The following is a 24,176-nucleotide window of genomic DNA, read 5'->3' as shown; positions in this document are numbered from 1 at the left end:
CTACCCTTTCACCCATAATAACGGTGGGCATGGGGGGGGGGGGGGTGTAGAAAGCTGGGGCAGTGTTGAATTCTTCTCAGGATTAGTCTCAGTGGTTGTGAAGTTCCTTCAGATCTTCTTGTACAAGCTGATGGGTTTTTGTGATTTTGTTGAGGAAAGAAGCTGCAAATAAATAGTAATAAATATTCCACTGAATGATGAAAATAATTCCAAATGGTAATTTTTTTACAGGTATCCAATCAGAACACCGAGACCTGGTTGCTATGGAGATAAGTTTGAATACCCAGGCATCAGAACCTATGGCGTTCGGGATCCGGATGAGCAGTATGACGTCTACTGTTACATCGCGGAGCAGAAAGGCAAGTAGGGATTGGCTTGGTGGAGATGGGAGAAGGAGTGGGGCAATGAGCCTGCACAATGGGCACCATGGACACCACCACCTCTGACTCTGGGGCTTCATGAGAAGGACTCCAAGTGCTGGAGTAATTTAGGCAGCCTCCTCAGAGGAAATGGATAGGTGACGTTTCTTGCAACATTTCGGGTCGGGATTCTTCTTCAGATTGTTTACTGTTTCACGTGAAATAGGAGCCCAGCAAACCTGCTGATTCGGATCTGATGAAAAGTCATTGCTTTGAAACTTTGCCTGTCTCGCTGCATATGCTGCCTGACCCGCTGAGGTTTCCAGCATTGGAAACAGGCCCTTCAGCCCAACTTGCCCACGTCGACCAACATGCCCCACCTACATTAGTCCCGCCTGCCTGTGTCTGGCCCATGTCCCTCAAATCCTTTCCCATCCATGTGATTGTCTAAATGTTTCTTAAACGTGATAGTACCTGCCTCAACCATCTCCTCCGGCAGCTCGTTCCATATACCTACCACCCTTTGTGTAAAAAACGATGTCCCTCAGGTTCGTATTAAATCCTTCCTCCGTCATCTTAATGAACCTTCAACAAAATTGGAAAGGGGTTAAAGGAGGCTCTATGAGGTGCAGGGAAGGTGGCAGAGAGGGTTTCTCTCAATGGGTAAAACTGAGTGTCAATGGGGATAAGCAGTAAACAGAGCTCTCTCATCAGTGAGTGAACGGGAGCCCTCTCTCTTGCTCTGGCTGAGCAACATTACATTGTGGTTCCCCAGAGGGTCCATGCAGGATGGCTGTTGGATTGGCTGGATGGGACATTGAGTGACTCTGGGAGGGATGGAGAGTTCGGCCCTCCTGCCTGCACACCAACAGCCTTGGCACTGACCGAGAGCCTGGCTTTCTTTGTTCACAGGCACAGTGTTTCACCAGTCAACAACCCACAAGTTGAACCTGACCGAGGCTGTGCATCACTGCTGGGCCCAGGGGGCGGAACTGGCCACTGCTGGCCATCTGTTCCTGGCCTGGAGCCAAGGCTTGGACCGCTGTGATGCGGGGTGGCTGGCCGACGGCAGTGTGCGTTACCCAATCAATGTCCCGCGCAGGAACTGTGGTGGAGATGTGCCCGGAGTCAGGACCATCTATCAGCTCGCAAACAGGACAGGCTTCCCTGACCCTGGCTCAAAGTATGATGCCTACTGCTTCAGAGGTGAGCTCTCAGCATTCACTGGTCGCTCTTATTGTGTTATTGTGTAAATGTGGAGAGAGTGGGAATGGGGCTGATTTAACCAGAACATTGCCATTCTCATCTCAAGTTTTATTTGCCTGTGTTGTAGTCCAGAATATACATTGGCAGTGAATGTTAGGGCCCTGGGGAGGTAGTGTTGTAGTGTCTCTAGTGTTGTACAGTAGAGGGATCTAGAAGAGCAGGTACATAGTTCCTTGAAAGTAGTGTCACAGGTAGATGGGGTGCTCAAGACGGCTCTTGATATGCTGGCCTTCATCAGTCAGCCTTCAGAGTGAGTGAAAAAGTTGGGAGGTTATGTTACTGTTGTACAAGACATCAGTGGGGCCACATTTGGAGTATTGTGTTCACCTTTGGTCACCCTGTTATAGGAAAGATGTTTAGGAAGGAACTGCAGATGTTGGTTTACACCAAAGATAAACACAAAATGCTGGAGTAACTCAGCAGGTCAGGCAGCATCTTTGGAGAAAAGCAATGGGTAACGTTTCAGGTTGAGACGCTACTTCAGACTCGGATGTTGTTAAGCTGGAGAGGGTGCAGAGAAGATCTACGAGGATGTTGCCAGGACTTTTGAGCCTGTGCTACAGGGAGAGGTTGAGCATGCGAGGACTTTATTCGTTGGAACGCAGGAGGATGCGGGGAGAGAGGTGCATAAGGTCATAAGGGATTAGATCAGGTAAAAACACAGAGTATTTTACCCAGAGTTGGTGAATCAAGAACCAGAGGACATTGGTTTATGGTGATGGGGGAAAGAATTAATAGGAACCTGAGGGGCATCTTTTTAATACAAAGGGTGGTGGGTATATAGAATGAGCTACCAGAAGAGGTTCTCTAGGTGTAAGTTTCTATTGGCTGCAGTCATGTGGCTAATTCTGAGTGTGGTCCAGGTCTTGCAACATATAGGATTTCTGTTTGATCCAGCTTCAGAAGTGAAGGGATGACAGGGCTGTTCCATGCCGAGTGAGTATTCCCTCCTCAGAGACATCGGTGCCCTGTACTGAACGACTATCGCTGAAAGTCTGTATCCACCCGTTAGTCGGGTTCAGGGCATGGGTTGTGATCCACACCAGCGGGGCCAGAAAGCATTTTATCGCATTTTAGAAAGCATTTTATCACATTTTAGAAAGCATTTTATCACATTTTAGAAAGCATTTTATCGCATTTTAGAAAGCATTTTATCACATTTTAGAAAGCATTTTATCGAGATAAATCACAGCATGGTTTAGGAACAGCTTCATTCAAGAATGGCAAGAAATTGCAGAGAATTGTGGAAGCAGCCCAGACCATCACACAAACCAACCTCACTTCCATTGACTCCATTTACCTCTCACGCTGCCTTGGCAAGACCACCAGCATAATCAAGGACGAGTCGCACCCTGACCACTCCCTCTTCTCCCCTCTCCCATCGGGTTAAAGGTATAGAAGTATGAAAATGCTTCCCAGACTCATGGACAGTTTCTTCCCAGCTGTTAACAGGCAACCGAGCCATCCTACCAACAACTAGAAAGCAGACCTGAGCTGTTATCTACCTCATTGGAGACCCTGGGGCTATCTATGATCGGACTTTACTTCACTTTATTCCCTTTATCAAGTATTTGTACACTGCGGATGGCTCGATTGTAATCATGTACTGTCTTTCCACTGACTGGTTAGCATGCACCAAAAGCCTAGCGTTGTACCTGAGTACACATGACAATGAACTAAACACAAATTCAAACTCAGGCTTTTGGGCTTTTTGGGCTTTTAATCCAGCTGTGCTTTGTGTACAGTGGTAGATCAAGCTGGAACCTCAATGAGTGAATGTCATCTGCTTAAAAAAAAATGCTTTCAGCCTATGATATAAAACCGCAGCGGCACCAAACAAAAGCCTGGAGCTTGATGTTTTTCCGAAGGAGAGAGGTAGCCAGCCTGCTGATCGCCCCAGGGTGCTCGGGGATTGAATATCACTCTGAGAGCAGCTGTGAGTGACTCAGGGAGAAAATTAAAGGGGGCATGGGGCAGCTGATTCCTTCCATTGTAATTGAACATGTATTAGTTATCATAATATTGGAGGCTTTACAAGAATAACGTCTGTTTGGATAATTACGAGCTTATCCATGTTTTAATCAGCTGTGTGAAAGCTGTGCAGGGTAAAGGAGGGGGTATTAGAAGGTGGGAGAGACTGATCTGCAGGGTGCAAATGATGATACCTTCAGATGTATCTCCAGACATAGCCACTAACCCTAGACCGCAGAAGACACAGAGTGCTGAAGTAACTCAGCAGGTTGGGCAGAGTATCAGGAGAAAATGGATAGGTGACGTTCCCGGTCAGGACCCTTTTCAGACTCATCCCTTGATTGAGGTCAATGATCACCACGTCTCTGCCTTGCCTAAGAGTCCTGGTGGGGGCAATCTACTCCACTGGCATCTGGTCATACAGCATGGAAACAGACCCTTCAGCCCAAGCCTTTGTGCTTTCTCTGTAGCCTGCTTCCAGATGCCACTCTGCAGAGTCTCATTACTCACCGTGATTCCCTTCCTCAGCACTCCTTGAGGAATTGTCTCCTTCATGCTCACACCAGGAGGTAGAGTCTGATCTTCATGTCAGTGGCAGAAGCCTTTGTCGTAACTCCTTCAAATATACATCCTCTATCACCAAACTCTACCCTTTCCTTTCTCATTGATTTCAACCCCCATCTTTTAGTTTTAGTTTTAGGGATACAGTGTGGAAACAGGACCTTCGGCCCACTGAGTCCACACTGACCAGCGATCATCCATCACTTATACATCCCATGTCCTACACATTCGAGGCAATTTACAGAGGCCAATTACCTGACAAACCTGCATGTCTTCGGAATATGGGGGAAAACCGGAGCACCCGGAGAAAACCCACGCGTACAAAGGGAGAACATTTCCCAACCCTTGTTCTCTAACCTGTCCTCACCGCAACATGTCAGTTTTAAAATTCCTATTTTTGTTTTCCAATCGTATGGCAGTTTCACTCTCCCTGTCTCTGCAATCCCCACCTGTGCTGGGACCCTTCCAACATCTCTCCATACTGGGATCTGTGACCTGCCATCAGCAGCCCAACCTTCTCCAGTCAGGGCCCCGACCTCCCTCAACCCAATCTCCTTCTCACTTCATCTCCCCTCTCCGTCTCCCCTCCCCAACTCCCCTCCCTGTCTCCCCTCTCCGTCTCCCCTCTCCGTCTCCCCTCCCCAACTCCCACCCCTGTCTTCCCTCTCCGTCTTCCCTCTCCGTCTCCCCTCTCCATCTCCCCTCCCCGTCTCCCCTCTCCGTCTCCCCTCTCAGTCTCCCCCTCTCAGTCTCCCCCTCTCAGTCTCCCCCTCTCAGTCTCCCCCTCTCTGTCTCCCCCTCTTTATCTCCCCCCTCTGCCTCCCCCTTCCGTCTCCCCTCTCCGTCTCCCCTCTCCGTCTCCCCTCTCCGTCTCCCCTCTCCGTCTCCCCCTCTCATTCTCCCCCTCTCTGTCTCCCCCTCTCTATCTCCCCCTCTCTGTCTCCCCCTTCCGTCTCCCCCTCTGTCTCCCACCCTGTCTCCCCCTCTCCATCTCCGTCTCTCCCTCTTTGTCGCCCCTCTCCGTCGCCCCTTTCCATCTCCCATTCCCCTACTCCCATTCCCCAACTCCCCTCCCCTCCCGTCTCCCTCTTCCTCCCCCCCATCTGACCATTGCTCCATCTTCATACACCCCCCCCTCCTCCATCGCCTCACCCCTCCGCTCATGAGTGCGTGTGGGTTTTGTTGTACCATGATGTACCTGCCTGTGTTCTCCCACATTTTCAGCTTCTTTAGAAAGGGATACTTTGTTGTTTTCAACCCAAAACTGCAGTGGCAAAGTCACCAGCTCTGCCTCATTCCATACAAACATCCTTCCAATTGCTGTGCAGCCTTGTGGGGTGTATCTGGAGAAATCGAAACCCCCCACCTGCGCTCCAGGTTAAGAGTTTACAGACATGAAGTAGCAGGCAGAGTGCAGTCGGCATTGTGAAGCATGACAATTCATTGGTTTGAGTCGATTTTCTTTGCTCCCATTAAGTATCTTTCATACTCCATTAAGTATCGTCTGCACAATATTTCAAAACTGTTTAATTTGGATGAGTGGATGAAATGGAGCAAACTGAATGTAATATTTCATACATGGTTTGAAACTGCTGACAAATATTAAAATTAACACGAACCGTTGTGGTTATACAGCATGAAAGTCAAGTTGTTCAGATGACTATCCTCTGTTCCGTTTAATTAGCGTCGCTCTTCATCACCAGCGTCTGAGCAATTGAGTCAACACCTTGTCCAAGGAGATTGAATGATGTTCTGGTGTTGGCCAGGGTTCTGGGTGGCTGCTTGCCTCTGAGCAGAGTACGAGAGGTCAGGCTCATCCTGGAGATATACATGTACACTAGACTGGCCATCCCAGGACAGGAATTGGGAACATTGGTTAAACTGTAGGGTTGTGTGGGTGTAAAGAAATCGCACTGTATTTTCATAACTAGGTGTGCACCTGGAACGTAAAGATCATCCAGCAGTTATTGCAAGTCCTTCCCGAATCCTGCAGCTGATATCTATTCCTTAGAGCACAGACCATAATACTTGTCCTTCGGCCCACAATATCTGTGCTGAACATGATGCCAAGATAAACTAATCTCCTCTGCCTGCATATGATCCATATCCCTCCATTCCCTGCATATCCATGTGCTTATCCTAAAGCTTAAATACCGCTATTGTTTCTGGCTCCAGATTCGTATTTCTTGACTTCTTAACATACTCAATGCCTCAACCAATGAAGGCAAACATACCATATGCCTTCTTTACCACTCTAACCACTTGTGTTGCCATTTTCAGAGAGCTATGGATTTGGTTCCCAAGGTCCCTCTGTACATCAACGCTAAGGGTCATGCCATTAACTGTATACTTTCCCTTTACTTTTGACCATCCGAGAGCAACAACTCACACTTACACCGATTAAATACATATTCTATTTCCCCACCCATTTCTGTAGCTGATCCATATCCTGCTGTAGGCAGTCCGTGACCCCCAGCAAGCTAGGTGTCATCTGCAAACTTACTAACCAACCTGTCTATGTTTGTGTCCCTAACCAACGTTGGGAAGCACCAGAAGATCTGGCCATTATATGGTGTAGGAGATTGCTATGAATTATTTCACTGCCAACTTCCTACTTCACTAAAGTGACTGCTCAACAGAGTATGTCATCGGCTGGGTCATCCTGAAGTGCAATAGAAATAAATTCTACTGCCTTGGAGCTGAGAAAGAGTCATAGCCGCATCCCTGGAGCATCATCTCCCCCTCCCCCCCGAACCGAGTGTCCCACGCATTGGCTGCTGCTAGCGCAGAGTGAATTGCCTGCCATGCCATACCTTGGAACATAGTTTGGACATTGCCAGTGTAGACGGGCAGAGATCTGCACAACTGACACTTGGTCAGAAGCCGAGCTAGTTTCACATCATTGCATAATGAGTGTGGAGTGTCACAGAGTCATACGGCATGGAAACAGGCTCTTTGGCCCAACCCGCCCCTGCCGACCAAAATGCCTGCACCTACCTGTGTCTGGTCCAAATCCCTCTAAACCTATCCTATCCATGTACCTGTCCAAACATTTTTTAAACATTAAACTCCATAGTGTATAGTTTGCATTTCTGGGCCATTGTGCAGCTTCTGGCTGTGGATGAGAAAGTGAGTTAACATAGACCTAGTGTGAATGGGTGATTGATGGTCTGTGCGGATTCTATGGGGCAAAAGGCCCACTTCTATGCTGTATGTTTCAGTTTTAAAAAAATCCAATTTCAAGACTGGTGGATATTACGTGATAAAGATGTTACAGCACAGAGGGTACAGCCTCAGAATAAAATGCATTAAATCACTTCAGAGAACAGTTGAAAGAAAACTTCTGTCACTTGTAAAGCCACTTGCCTCTGGGTATAAGGAAACCTGCTTTGATTAGACATCATACTGCCAGAAAGATTAGCTGTTTTAATTGGCAATGTCTTTGATCTATTGCTGGTGTTGACTTACTCGTAAACACACGGACTAAAGCTTGCCAGAAGCTGCACGATGGCCCAGAAAAGCAAACTGTACCCTCACTCTGTTCTTCATTCTCACTCCACCCCCACCCTGCCCAATCCTCTTGCTTCTCCTGAGACATTGGCCTTCGACATGCTGGACTTCCCATGAATATACAGAAAGCATTGAGTCACCTTGGTGAAAGGAAAGGAGGAAAGAGACAAGAGTGTTTAATTGTCATCGTACCGAAACTGCGCTTTCTGTGCACTGATCCATCAGGAGGGTGGGAAAGGTGGAAATGATGCTCCTGAAAGCTTCCTGATGAACCGACTCAGGACATATAGTTCCTCTACCCCATCTCCTTGGCCCAGTGTAGAGGACATCTGAGGGGTAGTGGGCATCCAAAGGGTTTTCCTAGAAATGTTGGGTTGAGTCCAAGGTCTGATTTGATTGAGTTTTTAAGGAGATAACTAAGAAGATTGGTGAAGATAGAGTGGTTGACTTTGCTGATATGGACTTTAGCAAGACTTGGAAGATGGTCCCACATGGGGAATGCTTCCAGAAGGTTAAACCACATGGCATCCAAGGTAGGCATGCAAATTGGATTGGTGAGAGGAGGCAGAGTTTAGTGGTGGAAAGAAACAAAGTGCTGGAGTAACACAGCAGGTCAGGCAGCATCTCTGGAGAACCTGGATAGGTAACATTTTGGGTTGAAACCCTTCTTCTACATCATGGTTGAAGGATGCTTTTCTAATTGGAAGCCCGTGACCAATGGCTTACCATAAGGATCAGTGCTGGGCTTTTGCTGTTTGTATAATAACCACTTGGATAGGAATGGAGGAGGAATAATTGGTAAGTTTGGAGATGGCATAAAAATTCTTGGATGGTGGAGGAAGATTGTCTGTGATAGATCAGATGGAAAATTAGGCGGAGCATTGGCAGATGTAATTTAATTTTGAAAAGTGTGCAATGGTGCATTTTAGGAAGTCATATCGGGGTAGTAAATACCAGAGTGGCATGCTGATGATCAGAGAGAATTTGGTGTTCAAGTCTATTGGTCCATGAAAACGGCAACACAGTAGATAGGGTGGTGAAGAAGGCATCTGGTATGCTTGCTTTCATAGCTCAGGGCTCAGAATGTATGGCTTGGAACCTCATTTTGCAATTTCTTAAAATACTTGTTACACCGCACTTCGAATGTTGTGCACAGTTCTGGACATCACATTATAGAAACGTTGTGGTTGCACCGGAGAGAAGGTAAAGGAGATGCACGGGGATGTTGAAACAAGGAACTGCAGATGCTGGTTTACAAAATACGATACAAAGTGCTGGAGTTACTCAGCGAGTTATGTAGCATCAGTAGAGTTGTTACCTTACAATGCCAGAGACCTGGGTTTGATCCTGACTACGGATGCTGTCTATACAGAGATTGTACATTCCCCCCATGAACTGTGTGGGTTTTCTCCGGGATCTCCGGTTTCTTCCCAGACTCCAAAGGTTAATTGGCTTGGTATCATTTTATAATTGTAAATTGTTCACAGTGTGTGTAGGATAGTGCTAGTGTGCGGGGATCACTGGTCGGTGTAGACTCAGTGGGCTGCAGGGCCTGTTTCCGTGTTGTATCTTCAAACTAAAACTAAACATAAAATCTCTGGAGAACATGGACAGGCGATGTTTCGATTCGGGACCTTTCTTCAGACTGCGGTGGTGGGTGGTGGGAAGAAAGCTGGAAGAGAGGAGGGGCAAAACAAAGCCTGGCAAGTAATAGGTGGAAACAGTTGAGGAGGATTTTGATAGGCAGGTGTTGGACAAAAGCCAGAGATGAAAAGGCAGAAGGTGTGAGACAAAAGGATTGCAGAGTTGCAAATTGTGAGGCTAAAGATAGGAATGTTGATGGACGGGCAGGGAGAAGGGAGAAATAGGTGTGAGGTGCACCCTCGTGCATGGGGTAGAGTCGAGATATGGAGAGACCATGTTGTCACCAACAATGAGACTGGCTCAGGGCCTGACTGGCCTGTCCTGGACCAATGTTCCAGGAGCATCGCCTGACCTTCTGCCAGGTGTGGTTCCCTGAGATTTTCCTGTCCCTTGAGTTGCTGTTTGTTTTGGGGTTTTTTTGCTTCGCACTAACATCATCTCGAGAATGACGTTTGTGTGAAACTAATGACGATGGAAGCTTTGCAAAACTATTTCTGTAATTCGTTTAATTGCAGATTAGTGAGACACTTGTTGTTCTTTGCTGAGATGTCATTGACAACTGGGATTGCAGTCACAGATCGAGAGGGAATATCAGTTCATCCAGGATGTGTCCATTCTTACTCATTCTGCTCTGGTCCAGCAAGGGCTCTTGTGAAACTGGTTACCAGAGTGTTTTTGCAGACAGTTTATTGACCTGATGTTAACTCTGCTTCTCCACAGAAGCTGCCTGACAGCTGAGTATTTCCAGTGGTGGCAGATTTTACTTCAGATTTCCAGCATTTGCAGTATTTTGATTCTGGAAAGGTGTAAATGGTTATTATCTTGGTGGCCAAGTCCACAGCCTCCTGAAAGTGGTGACCCCAGTAGACAGAGTGTTAAATAAGTCATATGATATGCTTGCTTTCACGGCCAGGGCATTAAGTACAGGAATCAGGAAGACATGATCCAGCTTTAAAGGACTTTGGTTTGGTTGCATTTGGAGCATTGTGTGCAGTTCTGGTCACCCCATTACAGGAAGAATGTGGAGGCTTTCGAAAGGGTGCAGGGAGAGTTTACCACAATGATGCTTGGATTAGGGGTATTAGCTAGGGACAGACTTGGATTGTTTTGTTTGGAACGCTGGAGGGAGACCAGATAGAAGTATATAAAGTTATGAAAGGCAGATACACAGAGTAGAGAGTCAAACCTTTTTTTCCCCAGAGTAGAAAAAATCAAAGACTAGGGGGCATAGTGGGAGGGCAAAGTTTACAGGAGATGTACAGGGCAAGATTTTTACACAGAGGGTAGTGGGTGCCGAGAACGTGCTGCCAGATGTGATGGTTGAGGTAGATACGATAGTGGCATTGAAGAGACTTTGGACATGCAGGGAAAGGAACAATATGGATTATGTGCAGATAAATAAGATGTGGTCGTGGCATTATGTTTGGCATGCACATTATGGAGCGAAGGGCCGTTCTTGTGCTGTACTGTTCTATGTTCCAGCTACTCGATCCAGGTGTTCTTGTCTTCCACAGCGGCTGGTGTGGCGGGAGTTCCGAGTGGCGATGCGGCGGAGAGCCCAGAGCTGGACGCCGAGGTGGGGGACGGCAGTGGCGGGGAGCCCTCGTCTCCGGAGATCCCGCTGAGCGACTGGTCCCTGTTCCTGGAGCTTCCCACTCGGCATCAGCAGCAGCAACACCAAGGCCGTGGGCAGCCTGCTCCGCACAGGCCTGGCCACTCCGGGGGTTCCCTCGGCACACAGAGGCCAGCTCCGGGTGAGCGGGACCGTCCCATCCCGGTGCCCAGCCCACGGCCGCCGGACCCTACAGCCGCCGGCCTGAGGACCCCGGAGACACCGGGCGGAGTGGAAACCAACGAGCTGCCCGAGTCGGAGCGACCGCCCGCCGCTGGCAACGTGCTGGTCCTGGGATGGGAGCAGATTCAGGGGCCGCCGGTGACCAGCGCGGAGAGTGGAGATCTGGGCCGCCCACACGCGGCCCCCACCGACACCAGCCGCCCTCTGCCGGGAGGGGACCAGGGTTCGGGCACCAGCCGTCCTCCACTGGGAGAGACCCAGGGCCCGAGCCGACTGCCCACCGTCGGGGGGATGGGAGGCAGCTCGGAGCCAGCTCCCCTCACGGAGTCACCTACCATCACGGAGTCACCTCCCCTCACGGAGTCACCTCCCCTCACGGAGACAACTACCCTCACGGAGTCACCTCCCCTCACGGAGACAACTACCCTCACGGAGTCACCTCCCCTCACGGAGTCACCTCCCCTCACGGAGACAACTACCCTCACGGAGTCACCTCCCCTCACGGAGTCACCTCCCCTCACGGAGTCACCTCCCCTCACGGAGACAACTACCCTCACGGAGACAACTACCCTCACGGAGCAAGATACCGCGACAGGTGGGTCCCCCCGCCCCTTACCGTCCCTGTCGATCACTCCCCTCCCCTCCTGCCCCCCTTCCGCCCCTGACCCCCTCCCTTCCCCTCGTTCCCCCCACCCCCCTTCCCCCTTCCCCCCATCCCCCTTCCCCATCCCCTGTCCCCAACCCCCTTCCTCCTTGCCCCACCCCTTCCCTCCCCATCCCCTCCCCTCCCCCCACCCCCTTCCCCTCCCCTCCCCCCACCCCTTCCCCTCCCCCACCCCCTTCCCCCCCCCACCCCCTTCCCCTCCCCCCACCCCCTTCCCCTCCCCCCACCCCCTTCCCCTCCCCCCCACCCCCTTCCCCTCCCCCCACTTCCCCTCCCCCCCTTCCCCTCTCCCCCCCACCCCCTGCCCCTCTCCCCCACCCCTTCGCCGCCTCCTCCCCTCACTGGCAGTCGGGCATGTTGTGCTACCATTGCTCTTGTTCATTCATCTGACCGTGAGTTCTGGTCACCAAAAGCTGACCGCCATTTCCGGACCGGACGAGCCGGCGGTGGTTCCCAGTAATTCAGGTAGAGTGGGATCAGGCTTCGAGTCCGCCCATGGAGTTAAACGCTGGCTGAGAGAAGCGTGTGATGAATAACAGCAGAGTAATCGGGAATACACAGAGGGAGCGGGATGCCACATTAATAATTTCCCTTTGTCCTTTCAGTAACCTATATTGGGAGCAGACGACTCCGTTGTCAAACACTTTTAAGACCTTGTATTTAACAAATTAAGACATTACCGTTGAAAGAGAAACGGCCTAATCTTCAATTAGGAGAATGAAACTATTGTATTTAATAATGAATTGTCCGTTGGGCTTTGTGGAGATGAAGATATCCATCAGGCACATGGAGATATGTGAATCTGTGGGCGGCTCAGTGGCGCAGCTGGTAGAGCCGCTGTCTCCTGGCGCCAGTGACCCCGGTCGGTTCGATCCTGACCTCGGCTGCTGCCTGTGTGAAGTTTGCACATTCTCCCTATGACCGCCTGGGTTTCTTCCGGGTGTTCTGGTTTCCGCATACATTCCAGCGATGCTCACAGCCTCGTCACTGCCACTCCCACTGTGCGGCGCTCCCTCGCCTCAGTACCGCCCTCCAACAGTGCGATGCTTCCCCCAGTACTGCCCCTCCCACTGTACGGTGCCTCAAGGGGAGAAGGATGCCCAGAGACATTGAAACAAATGGGGCTTTGGTGAGCTGAGCCTTGACCCGCTGCGGTCCAGGAGAAGTTCCAGGAGAAGGAAAGGAGAAAAATATTTTCAAGTTCGGATGGTGTGTAGCTGGTTTATACCAAAGATAGAAACAACTGGAGTAACTCAGCGGGCAGCTGGAGAAATAGGAACAATAGACAATAGGTGCAGGAGTAGGCCATTCGGCCCTTCGAGCCAGCACCGCCATTCAATGTGATCATGGCTGATCATTCTCAATCAGTACCCCGTTCCTGCTTTCTCCCCATACCCTTTGACTCCGCTATCCTTAAGAGCTCTATCTAGCTCCCTCTTGAATGTATTCAGAGAATTGGCCTCCACTGCCCTCTGAGGCAGGGAATTCCACAGATTCACAACTCTCTGACTGAAAAAGTTTTTCCTCATCTCCGTTCTAAATGGCCTACCCCTTATTCTTAAACTGTGGCCCCTGGTTCTGGACTCCCCCAACATTGGGAGCATGTTTCCTGCCTCTAATGTGTCCAACCCCTTAATAATCTTATACGTTTCGATAAGATCCCCTCTCATCCTTCTAAATTCCAGTCAGAACCTTTCTTCAGACTTTCTCCTGCAACCGCAAGAGATGTAATACATGTCGCTACTACACTCCCAGTCCTTCCAGGTGAGACAAGCACATTCCTTAGCATCATCTAGTGCATCCGGAGTTCCCGATGTGGGCTCCTGTACATTGGCGAGACCAGGTAGACCGGGCGACCGTTCCGAGGCCTACGAAAACTCCCGGTTGCCAACAATCTCAATTACCCCTCCTCCCATCCCCATACTGAGCTTGACATAAGAGCCAGAGATAGAGCCACACCCAAATTGGAGGAACAGCACCTCATATTTCGCATGGGTAGCTTAGAACTCAGCGGTATGAACGGTGAAGTCTCTTATTTTTAAGCAACACTCCCTTTCTCCACCCTGGTCGTTTGATCAGTTTAACATTTACTCCCGCTGCCTGACCCGCTGTTATTCCAGCATTACAGTTCTCCACATTGTATCCCTCTTGAGATCATACCTTCCTTGGCCAACAATGGGTTTACCAGGCACTGTTCTACCTCAGGACATTAGTAGCCGGCCCTATTTGGTCCTGGTCTTTCCTCGCCTCCAGCTCTTCACCCCCCCCAACCATTTACTTTCAACCTGAAGACGCGTTCCGGCCCGAAACCTCTCTCGGGAGGGGGGAGGGGAGGGGGGAGGAGGGGGATTTTTTACCTCTGCACCTCTGTGCAGTGTCTCAGGCTGTGTTGTGGTGCTGAGGCCAGGGGCTGGTGGTGTATGATGCATCTGTGGCCCTGTGGGATCTAACGTGCTGCCCACGTCTCTCCTGCAGAGCGGAGTGGGGCACAGTCCGGCACCGCAGAGCCGGCTGCTGCCGAGGCCAACCAGTCGAGCAGCGAGGAGAAGACGGACGGCGCCAAGATCAAGAGGGCCGGTGAGGAGAAGCGGCCGGGAGGTGGTGTGTCGTGGACAGACACGACGGCGGAGACCGGCACCAGGAGCGGGGCTGGCGAGCCTTCACTGACCGAGGCCGGTGACGGAGAGCAGGGGCCAGCGGAGAGCACCAGCCACACGCCGCTGGAAGCGGGCATCGAGGCCTCTGGAGAGATCGCGGGCATAGAGGCGTCTAGAGAGGAGCCGGAATACCTACCGGCGTCTCCCGACACGGGGACGGGTAACAGCGCTCGGTCACTCGACCACAGAGGCGAGGCAGCGACGGAGCGGAGCCACACACCCACATTTCCCGGGAGCAGTGAGGGTGGGGATCCCGGGGAGAGGCAGCGCACGGTCGGCGATGTGAGGCGAGAGACCGCTCGGCCCCTCCCGGTGCTGGCTCCGGACGGTGGAGACGATGCCAGCGGGGAACCGAGCCACCTCGCCGTCTCCTGGACCCCGCGACCCGCACTATGGACACCTAGCTCTGGGCAGGAGCCGCGCACAACCACCGGGCCCCCGGAGCCGCGCACAACCACCGGGCCCCCGGAGCCGCGCACAACCACCGGGCCCCCGGAGCCGCGCACAACCACCGGGCCCCCGGAGCCGCGGACGGGCGGTGCGGACCGGGCCCGTGGCGGGCAGGGCCGGGGGAGCCGAGCTTTCTCCGCCACCACCAGGGGCCTGTTCGCCCGCACAGTCTCTGACCCCACACCGCCTGCGTTGGAGGGGGTTACAAGTGTGACCTCGCCCCCTCTGCTCGCCGGCGAAGGGGCTAGCAGCACGGTCCGCGCCGAGCGGCCGCGGCGGGTGACCGTAACGCTGCAGGAGTTTCGCCTCGTGAAGCTGGAGAGGGAGTCGGCCCCGGAAGAACTGGGCGGCAGCCAGCCGGTCGTGAGGGATGCCCCGGTGGCTACACCAATGCCGGGCTCGGCGTTGCCAGTGGCCGCGATACCAACGGGAGAAACGGAGACTGAAGCACCTTCCCCGCCACCCTCCAGCACACCCGCGGCTAGGGTTGCGGTGGGATCGACGGGCCGAGCGGCTGCCGGCATCTGGGAGGATATCATATCCACGGGTGGCTCAGGAGCCACATGGTCGCCACACACCGAGGGGCCCGGCACCGCTCCGGGCAACCCTACCCATCAGACGGAACTGGGCACCGCTCCGGGCAACCCTACCCATCAGACGGAGCCGGGCACCGCTCCGGGTAACCCTACCCATCAGACGGAACTGGGCACCGCTCCGGGCAACCCTACCCATCAGACGGAGCCGGGCACCGCTCCGGGCAACCCTGCCCATCAGACGGAGCTGGGCACCCCGGCCTCGACCAGGACACTGCTTACAAACGCACCCACCTTGGCCCAGCGCGGATCGACCCAACAAGCTTCACATGTGGCTTGGCCAATGGTGACGAGTGCGGGAGAGAAGGGACACACGGGCACTGTAGAAATCCCCGGCACCATCCCAACAACCGCGTTCAACGCCCACGCTGTCAATGAAAGGGAGGGGACGATTGGGCCATTCACTGATGCTAACACCAATGCACCAACCTTGGCCAAGGGGGCTACCACAAAGTGGTCGCCGGTAGCAGTGACGGTGGGCACAACAGAGCAGGACGCGTTGCCCAGTGTGGGGTGGCTGGACGTGGCTGACGAGGGCTCTGCTTCCAAGGAAGGTCCCGAGATCTTCACGTTCCTCCCGCCTCCCACCTTGTCCCACCAGACAGAGTCCTCTCGCCCTGAACCCGCGGCGGGCAGCGTGGACAGTGCGGTGTCCTCGGCATCTCGCCGCCCCCCGGTGTTCTCCTCCACCGAAGCCAAACTGGCGACAGCTGATGATGAAGGCGAGGGTTCCACTCTCCAGGAACAGACAATCAACGACCTCTTCAACCCAGCCTCGGGGCAAGGAGCAGAGGGATGGGCCGCCACGCCGGCGACAGTCAGCTTCAACGACTCTGAAGAGGATTCCGTCTTTGCTGGAGCAGGTGAGAGGCCACTTCATCCAGTGAGATAATTTGTTGGTCGACACAAAGGGCTAGAATAACTCAGCGGGTCAGGCAGCATCTCTGGAGAAACGGGATGGGTGACGTTTTGGGTCAGGACCCTTCTCAGATCCGAAATGTCACCCGTGCTTTGCGTCTATCTTTGGTACAAACGAGCATCTGCACATGAGATAATTTATTGTTCGGTGTTACTAATGGAGAGAACGCTGCCTAGGGTTTACACATCCACATTAGACCCCAGCCAGACTCCTGCCCAGTTCCACACCACAGGCTGGGGGCTTGTCCACCCTCGAGGTCCAGTCTGTGGAGATTCTGAACAAGGGATGGGCTTTCAGGCGTGGGAGCCCAGGGAAAGACCAGTCGGTGGGAAGGGATCAAATCCATGGAATTTACACGGCCATAGAACAGGGTTAAAGGGGGATATTCTCGCAGTCGTAAACGAGACATGGGAAGTTCAGAGAATGTTTCATGTAGATTGAGGCCATTCGGTCCATTGTGTCTATACCAACGAGGTGGGGCAGACAGGACCTTCCATTGAAGATAGACACAATGTGGTGGCGTAACTCAGCTGGTCGGTAGCATAAAGTCATGGAGTTATGTAGTAATACAGTGTGGAAACAGGCACTTCAGCCCAACTTGCCCACATTGGCCAACACGTTCCATCTACACTAGTCCCACTTGCCCGCATTTAGTCCATATCCCTCCAAACCTGTCCTTTCCACGCACCTGTCTAGTTGTTTATTAAATGTTGGGATAGTCCCTGCCTCAACCACCTCCTCTGGCAGCTTGTTCCATATATCCACCACCTTTTGTATGAAAAAGATACTCCTCAGATTCCTATTAAATCTTTTCCCCTTCATCTTAAACCTATGTTCTCCTGTTCTTGATTCACCTACTCTTGGCAAGAGACTGTGTGCATCTAGCCGATCTATTCCTCTCATTCCTCGATAAGATCACTCCTCATCATCCTGCGCTCCAAGGAATAGTCCCAGCCAACTCAACCTCTACCTATAGCTCAGACCCTCCGGCCCTTGCAACATCCTCGTAAAGCATCTCTGGACAAAAGGAATAGGTGATGTTTTGGGTCGAAACCAACATCTGCAGTTCCTTCCTACACAGGACCTTCCATTGACCAGTCTATGCTGACTACCCTCAGTTAATCATGGACCCAAGGAACCACAGATGCTGGTTTACAACAACAAAAAAAGACACATAGTGCTGTAGTAACTCAATGGGATTAACTCTCAATTAATCTCTGCCTTTCCATTCAATTCAATTCAAATGAAGGTTCATACCCTTCCAAAGAACTTGTTCCAGTACTGGGAATATCAAAGTTGAACTAACCACTCATTAAATAATTGGTTTATCCCTCATTTTATAAACAAAACCACAAGTTGTCCACTGCTCTGGTAGTAGTGCTGTGGGTGTAAGGAGAAGAAAGATAATGGTCAGAGACACTGCAGGTTCCTCCCTGGGACATGCTTCACGGGGCGAGGTGATGTTAAACCCATCTCTCAACAACAATCCAGGCATTTGGCACACTGTACCTCTGAAGTAAAGTCTAAAGTAAAAGTTGTGCAGGCCAGATGAGTGATGGGTGGATGTAGGTGAGCAGTTGGGGGTTGGTTGGAAGATGGTTGGACAATGGCCATAGATGAAAACACAAAAGGCTGTGAGATAAGGGGAGACAAGATGTGAGATGTGAAACCAGAGAAGGGATATTTGAGGACGGGGATGGGTTGGGAGGGAGGGGGGGTGGGGGATGCTAGAGGGGCCTGGATTGTGGGAGAAAAGAGTGGGGATCCTTGTGGGGCATGGGGGAGAGCAGGGACGGGGTGGCTCATCTTTGTTCCCTCGCATCGTTCTGCTCTATTCTATTTTGGAAGTCTGCGTGTCACAGTGTATCTAGTACTTGCAGTGAACGGGAGACTGTGTGCCTTGCTGTACATTCACAATGGGGTGAGCTCCCCTCTGACATCATTTTCCTATCAGCAGATTACGGCGTCAGGCACTGATAATTAAATCCCTTTCTTTTGTCAGTGATAAGATAGTTCTGGTTTTTGTTCTGCTCTGTGGGTGCCAAGTCAGTGGTGGATTTATTGTATTCCGGAGGCCATTACGAAGAATTAGATTGTTCAGCAGAGATCCAGGTGGAGATTGGTGTAAAGACTTATGAAAGTATTGTGTATACTTCTCACCCCAATTTAAATGGTTAGCGCTCTTGATTAACATCACATTTGTGCTTCATCAGTCACGGTTTCCCGGAGAGTCCCCAAGGGACCTCTAGCATTCAATGGCCAACTGGCTTCTGGGGCATGTGTAAAAACAACTCCATGGTCCCATTTGTAAATGGATACTTGGGTCAGTGGAGCTTGCCTTGGGATTGAACATTTTCATGAGTGAATTTGACAATGTTTGTCCCCAGTGTTCAGCAACACTCCTTGTTTAGATTCCCTTGGCAGTGGATCTGTATCACAAGGAATTGTTTAAAGCAAATGGGACAGCACGGTCGACCATTGACCCAGGTTCGATCCTGACTATGGGTGCTGTCATGAGCAGTCGGGTGAAAAAACAAGATGAGAAGCGGAGTTCTGAGGAGATCTCAGTGAGTTGGTTGCTTTGGAGGGCTAACAGTTGACTACAACAAAGTCTCCTGGCTTTCTCCTGCTTATAACCACCTAACCACATGGGGGCCAATGTGGAAACAATTCCAGACTGGAGCCGGTGACTGGCACATGATCTTGGATACTGGATTTCCAGCTCCCATCCCAACCCTTCCCCCAGCCACTGGACCTGGCTGGAAGTTTCCTGGTGAGATATTCAGGACTGGATTCTGCAGTTATGGGGCTTGTGAATATCAACTTTCAACTCAGTTCCTGAAGCAACGATTCAGGCAAATTAATGAACCAGAAGAGGCCACTGGGCCAATGCAGTCCAACTGCAACATAATGAAAAGATGCAAAAGCAACATGGTTGTCGTAGTGGGTGACCAACTTCCCCGACATTGACTGGGACTTCCATAGTGTAAGAAGCTTAGATGGGGCAGAATTTGTTAGATGTATTCAAGAAGGATTCCTGAAACAGTATGTGGATAGACACAAAATGCTGGAGTAACTCGGTGGGTCAGGCAGCATCTCTGGAGTAAAGGAATAGGGGACATTTTGGGTCGAGACCCTTCTGACTGAGAGGATGTGGATGTGGATAGTCCAATTCGAGGAGGGACCATACTGGACCTTGTGCAGGGAAACGAGCCTGAGGAGTAAGTTTAGTTTGGAGTAGGAGAGGAGTAGGAGAATGCAGGGTAGTTAGGAGGTTGGAGGGTTGCTGGGTTAATAGGATGGGTGGTCGCTCAAGAAATTTTAAGGTTAGGAAAAAGAAAGGAAGATTCACTTTTCATTCACACTGGTAGACATGTTCCTTCAGAATGCCCCAGATGTGAAGTACATCCCAGATGTGAAGTGCAGTTATTATTGCGATGCGGGGAAAAATGCAACCTGCATCCTACAGTTCCTTCCTACACATGGAATTTGGGTTGGGAGTTTAATTGGTTTTTAGATAGGACGCTATCCATCTGTAACTCCATTCAACCAAGTCACACCTCTATGTGCTCTCCACACTGTACAGGGTTTTCGGACACACAGCTGAGAGCGATGGATCGTTGTCGACGACATTGCTCGTCTGGCTGGCTGGTCTGATTTCTTTCTGCTGGTCGATGGTTGGCTCTGCTGCCACCGGGGCCCACCAGCCCGCTTTGCCACACTCAGTGGCAGGCAGTGACATCCTGTGTTAGAACCCGGCAGCCAACGGCTCAAGGTGTAGTGAGGAGCATTTAACTTGCCAGCTGAGAGCAGCCTGTCACCGCGGTAACAGATGGCTTTGTAACACATCCATTTCCAACTAATAAGATGTGACTAATTGTTTGAAAATTTAATGCAGATGGTTGGGCTTAAGATGGCTGCACAGGCTACAGTAATTATAAACCACCTCAATGCACATTTTTTTTTGTTGGAGCAAAAAGACAACAAATCATTTTATACATTTTTGTTAAAAAGGACCTTTTCTTCCTCCTGCTGTAATTGCCTTTCTGGTTCCTGGGAAATAATGATTGAAGTCCGTGCCTTCTGATACACTATATGGTAAATGCCCCCTCACTGCCCCAGCCACAACCTGCTCGGTTAATGAAAGGCATAGATAGAGTGGACGTGAAAAAAATGTTTCCTGTAATTGAAGCGTCCAGATCCAGAGGGCACAGCCTCAGATTAAAAGGACGTACCTTTAGAATGAAGATGAAGAGGAATCTCTTTAGCCAGAGGGTTTTGAATCCGTGGGATTCATTGCCACAGACGGCGGTGGAGGCCAAATCGTTGGGCATTTTAAAAGTGGAGATTGACAGGTTCTCGATTAGTGAGGGCATGAGGGGAGAAGGCACGAAAAAGGGCTTGAGTGGGAGAAATAGATCAGCTATGATTGAATGCGGAGAAGACCCGATGGGCCAAATGGCCTAATTCTGCTCTTATGTTAAGATTTTATGGTCTTATTCTCCAAGGCTGCCTTTAATTTCCAAACCTTGTTAAACACATAAACCCTCTGTCTCCCAGTCTGCTGACATCAAATCTCTCAGTGCAAAAACATCACTTCACATTTTTTCCAAACGTTGTCAGCAGTTAAAGAGCCAGCATAGGCTGGGTTCTTGTGATTGGGTCTAAATCCTGGAATTCCCTTCCCCCCATCCCCATCGCCCCCCCACCCCCATCCCCCCTCCAGCCCATTGGGATGAGCTTTACTATGGGCTTGCCAGTAGCAGGACCACCCATAAATGAGAGCAATGTTTGAGCAAGTCTCTGGTTTTGTTGAGTGGGTTTTTCTGCAGAATCCCAACGAGTCTCTGTCGAACCCAGCAATAATTTCCATCGGTGTGAAGAAGGGTATCGACCCAGAACGTTAACTGTCCATTTCCTCCACAGATGCTGCTTGACCTGCTGAACGCGAAGGGTTCTTGGTTTTGGTCTCAGTCACCTCTTGTTGCACAACTTGTCCATTGTGCACACACCTTCCATCATTTACTGCCTCTCTCACTCAGCTCCCAGGCACTTTCTTCCTTCCTCAGCCAGGGTTCAGCTGTGAGTTGAGTGCAGAGAATGGGCTCTGGGCTATCCACGTCCCTTCGATACCTGAACTGGCTGACCCGCTGTGCAGAAGTTCTGAGCTGTGGAGAATCGGAAGTTGCAAGAGCGATCTTGGATTTGGCCTGTGGCAGCAGAGAACCAGGTCCCAGGGTGCCTGACTGTCTTCACAACTGAATCCTAGTTGTGGATTCAGGTTCCATGCTCAGATGTGACCAACACTTGGGTCTGATGCTGCAGCCCCAGGTCAGTGCAACAGTTGGAGCTCATTGGGATGAGGTGCTTCCCCAGCATATCTGAAAGTTGTCATGAAAATATTCAGAGAGCAGGATAACTTTTGAGCAGAGGCTGGGCCATTATCAGTCTTTCCTCTGACAGAAAAAAAGCCTTGTACTACTTGGTGTCAAGTTCCGTGGAGTCTGTGGCTGAGGGCTCTTTAGGGTTAGCATGGTGGCGCAGTGGTAGAGTTGCTGCCTTACAGTGCCAGAGACCCAGGTTCGATCCTGACTATAGGTGCTGTCTGTATGGAGTTTGTACATTCTCCCTGTGACCACGTGGGTTTTCACTGGGTTCTCTGGTTTCCTCCCGCATTCTAAAGATGTACAGGTTTGTTGGTTAATTGGCTTCGGTAAAATAAATTGCAAATGGTCCCCAGTGTGTAGAATGGGGCTAGTGCACAGGGTGATCGCTGGTCGGCGCGGACACGATGGGCCTGTATTCCTAAACTAAACTAAGCTGAGTTCCCTACATAAATACTTTGTTTGCTGGATCGTTGTCCTCGCAGATGTGTCCAACTCCACTAGCCGAGAAATGGAAAATGGCGCAGACATCAGGTCGGTCTTTAGACTTTAGAGATAAGGTGCTGAAACAGGCCCTTCAGCCCATCATATCCGTGCCGACCAACGATCCATACACTCGCACTATCCTACACTATAGAGACAATGTTACAGCTTACTGAAGCCAATTAGTCATGACTGAAACAGGGCCTCTGGCAGCAACTCTATCGCTGCACCACTGTGAGTAGGGTTATGTGAGAGGGAAATTGAGTTAATGTTTCAGGTCAACAAATCTTTATCAGACTAGACAATGATGAAAGATTGTTGACCTGACCATCACCACTACTTCTCTGAGCAGACACTACCTGGCCTGTTGGTTCTTCCACCATCTCTTGCTTTTATTTCGAAACCAACCTCTTCAGATTTGTGTTGTTGAGTAACTCCAGTGGTCTCTGGCGGAATCAAATGGATTGATGATAAACTAGAGCTGTGGAGGAATTCAAGGATTTGGACCCAATGACAATGAATGAATGAAGATATACTTCCATTTCGGGAGGGTGTGTTACTGGTGGTCCCATAAAAAGCAACATCCCCATCTGGGGTGGTGGAGGTGACATTGTGCTGTGGAAAGATGAACATGAACGCAGTCTTGGCTGTGACCTCAAACATGAGTCCACCCAGCACCAGCAGTGATAAGCAAAGTATTAGACCAATGCTCATAAATGCATATTAACAAAAAGCTCAGTCAGAGGTGGGATTTTAAGGAGGTGAGAAGTGAAGAGGCAAAAGGGTTTACAAGATACTTTGAGACATGGGACAGGTGGCCAAAGGTAGAGTTGGTGGAGTGTATCAGAGACTGATGTTGGAGGAGCGTGGAGATTACGGAGGATGTATAACTGGAAAATGTTGGTGAGACGGGGAGGGGTGAAGCGATGAGGGCTTTAAATAAAAGTATGCAAACTTTTCTATTGTGGGTAAGATATCAGTGGGTTACCGGAGGGCAGTACATGCACTGAGGTGAAAGCATTGAGTCAGCAACATTGTCTCTCTGTTTAACGTTTGACTGTATTTGAAATACCAGGGTATTAATTGTGGTTGTCATAATTTGATAATAATATGGTTAATCGCTACTGCAGAGAAATTTTCTTCATCATCAGTTGATCCACTTATGCTTTAATCAATACTAAATGCATTACATTTAATCACTTCATTTCCAGTAGGATTAATTAATGTTTGAATTGCATACATCCCACATCGTTCATGACCATATACGAGTGTTTATGGATTTATTCATGGTCAGCGCTACCTCTGTACTCCCGCCTTCCCTGCAACCCCTGCCTCTCCATCTTCTGCTCTGCCACTTCCTTTACTGTCCTCTCTCCATCTCTGAGTTTTAAAACCCAGCCTTAAGTCGACCTTCCTGAAATAGGGGTTGACAGAGGAATTAGCATGCAGGTGGAATTGGTGTGAAGCCCCAAAGTCAAACATGTCATAGAGCAGAACATACTGAACATGGGCGGCACAGTGGCGCAGCGGTAGAGTTGCTGCCTTACCCGCCAGAGACCCGGGTCCGATCCTGACTATGGGTCCTGTTTGTACGAAGTTTGTACGTTCTCCTCGTGACTTGCATGGGTTTTCTCCGGGAGCTCCTGTTTCCTCCCACATTCCAAAGAAGTGAATTAGCTTGGTAAAATTGTAAAATTGTCCATAGTATGTGTAGGATAGTGTTAGTGTGCGGGGATCACTAGTGGGCTGAAGGCCTGTTTCCACGCTGTATCTCTAAACTAAACGAAATTACTGGCGTCATTCAACAAGTTGGGCAGATTCTGAGTCAAATGGTCACAGGATTGTACAGAATTGAAACAGGCCCTTCAGCTCACCATGACCATTGTATTTCCATGAAAAAAACACGTTAATCTGGAGTGG

General features: G+C 50.4%; 1 protein-coding gene across 7 annotated transcripts in view; it reads left to right on the top strand.

Annotated features, from left to right (window-relative positions):
• ncanb (neurocan b) overlaps positions 1-24,176 on the top strand; it is a 103,247-nt gene that overhangs the window by 56,633 nt on the left and 22,438 nt on the right. For 6 of the 7 annotated variants that reach the window (XM_078423918.1, XM_078423920.1, XM_078423917.1 and 3 more), the window contains 4 exons: positions 232-359; positions 1,272-1,565; positions 10,826-11,701; positions 14,246-16,333. In XM_078423918.1, coding sequence (XP_078280044.1) covers positions 232-359; positions 1,272-1,565; positions 10,826-11,701; positions 14,246-16,333 — 3,386 coding nt within the window. The remainder of the gene's footprint in view (positions 1-231; positions 360-1,271; positions 1,566-10,825; positions 11,702-14,245; positions 16,334-24,176) is intronic. The other variant, XM_078423919.1, reaches the window with a different exon arrangement.

The sequence above is a fragment of the Rhinoraja longicauda genome, chromosome 28 (assembly GCF_053455715.1).
Source record: "Rhinoraja longicauda isolate Sanriku21f chromosome 28, sRhiLon1.1, whole genome shotgun sequence".
Taxonomy (NCBI): Eukaryota; Metazoa; Chordata; class Chondrichthyes; order Rajiformes; family Arhynchobatidae; genus Rhinoraja; species Rhinoraja longicauda.
The sequence above is the reverse complement of the archived record's forward strand: the minus strand, read 5'-3'. Positions and strand labels throughout refer to the sequence as shown.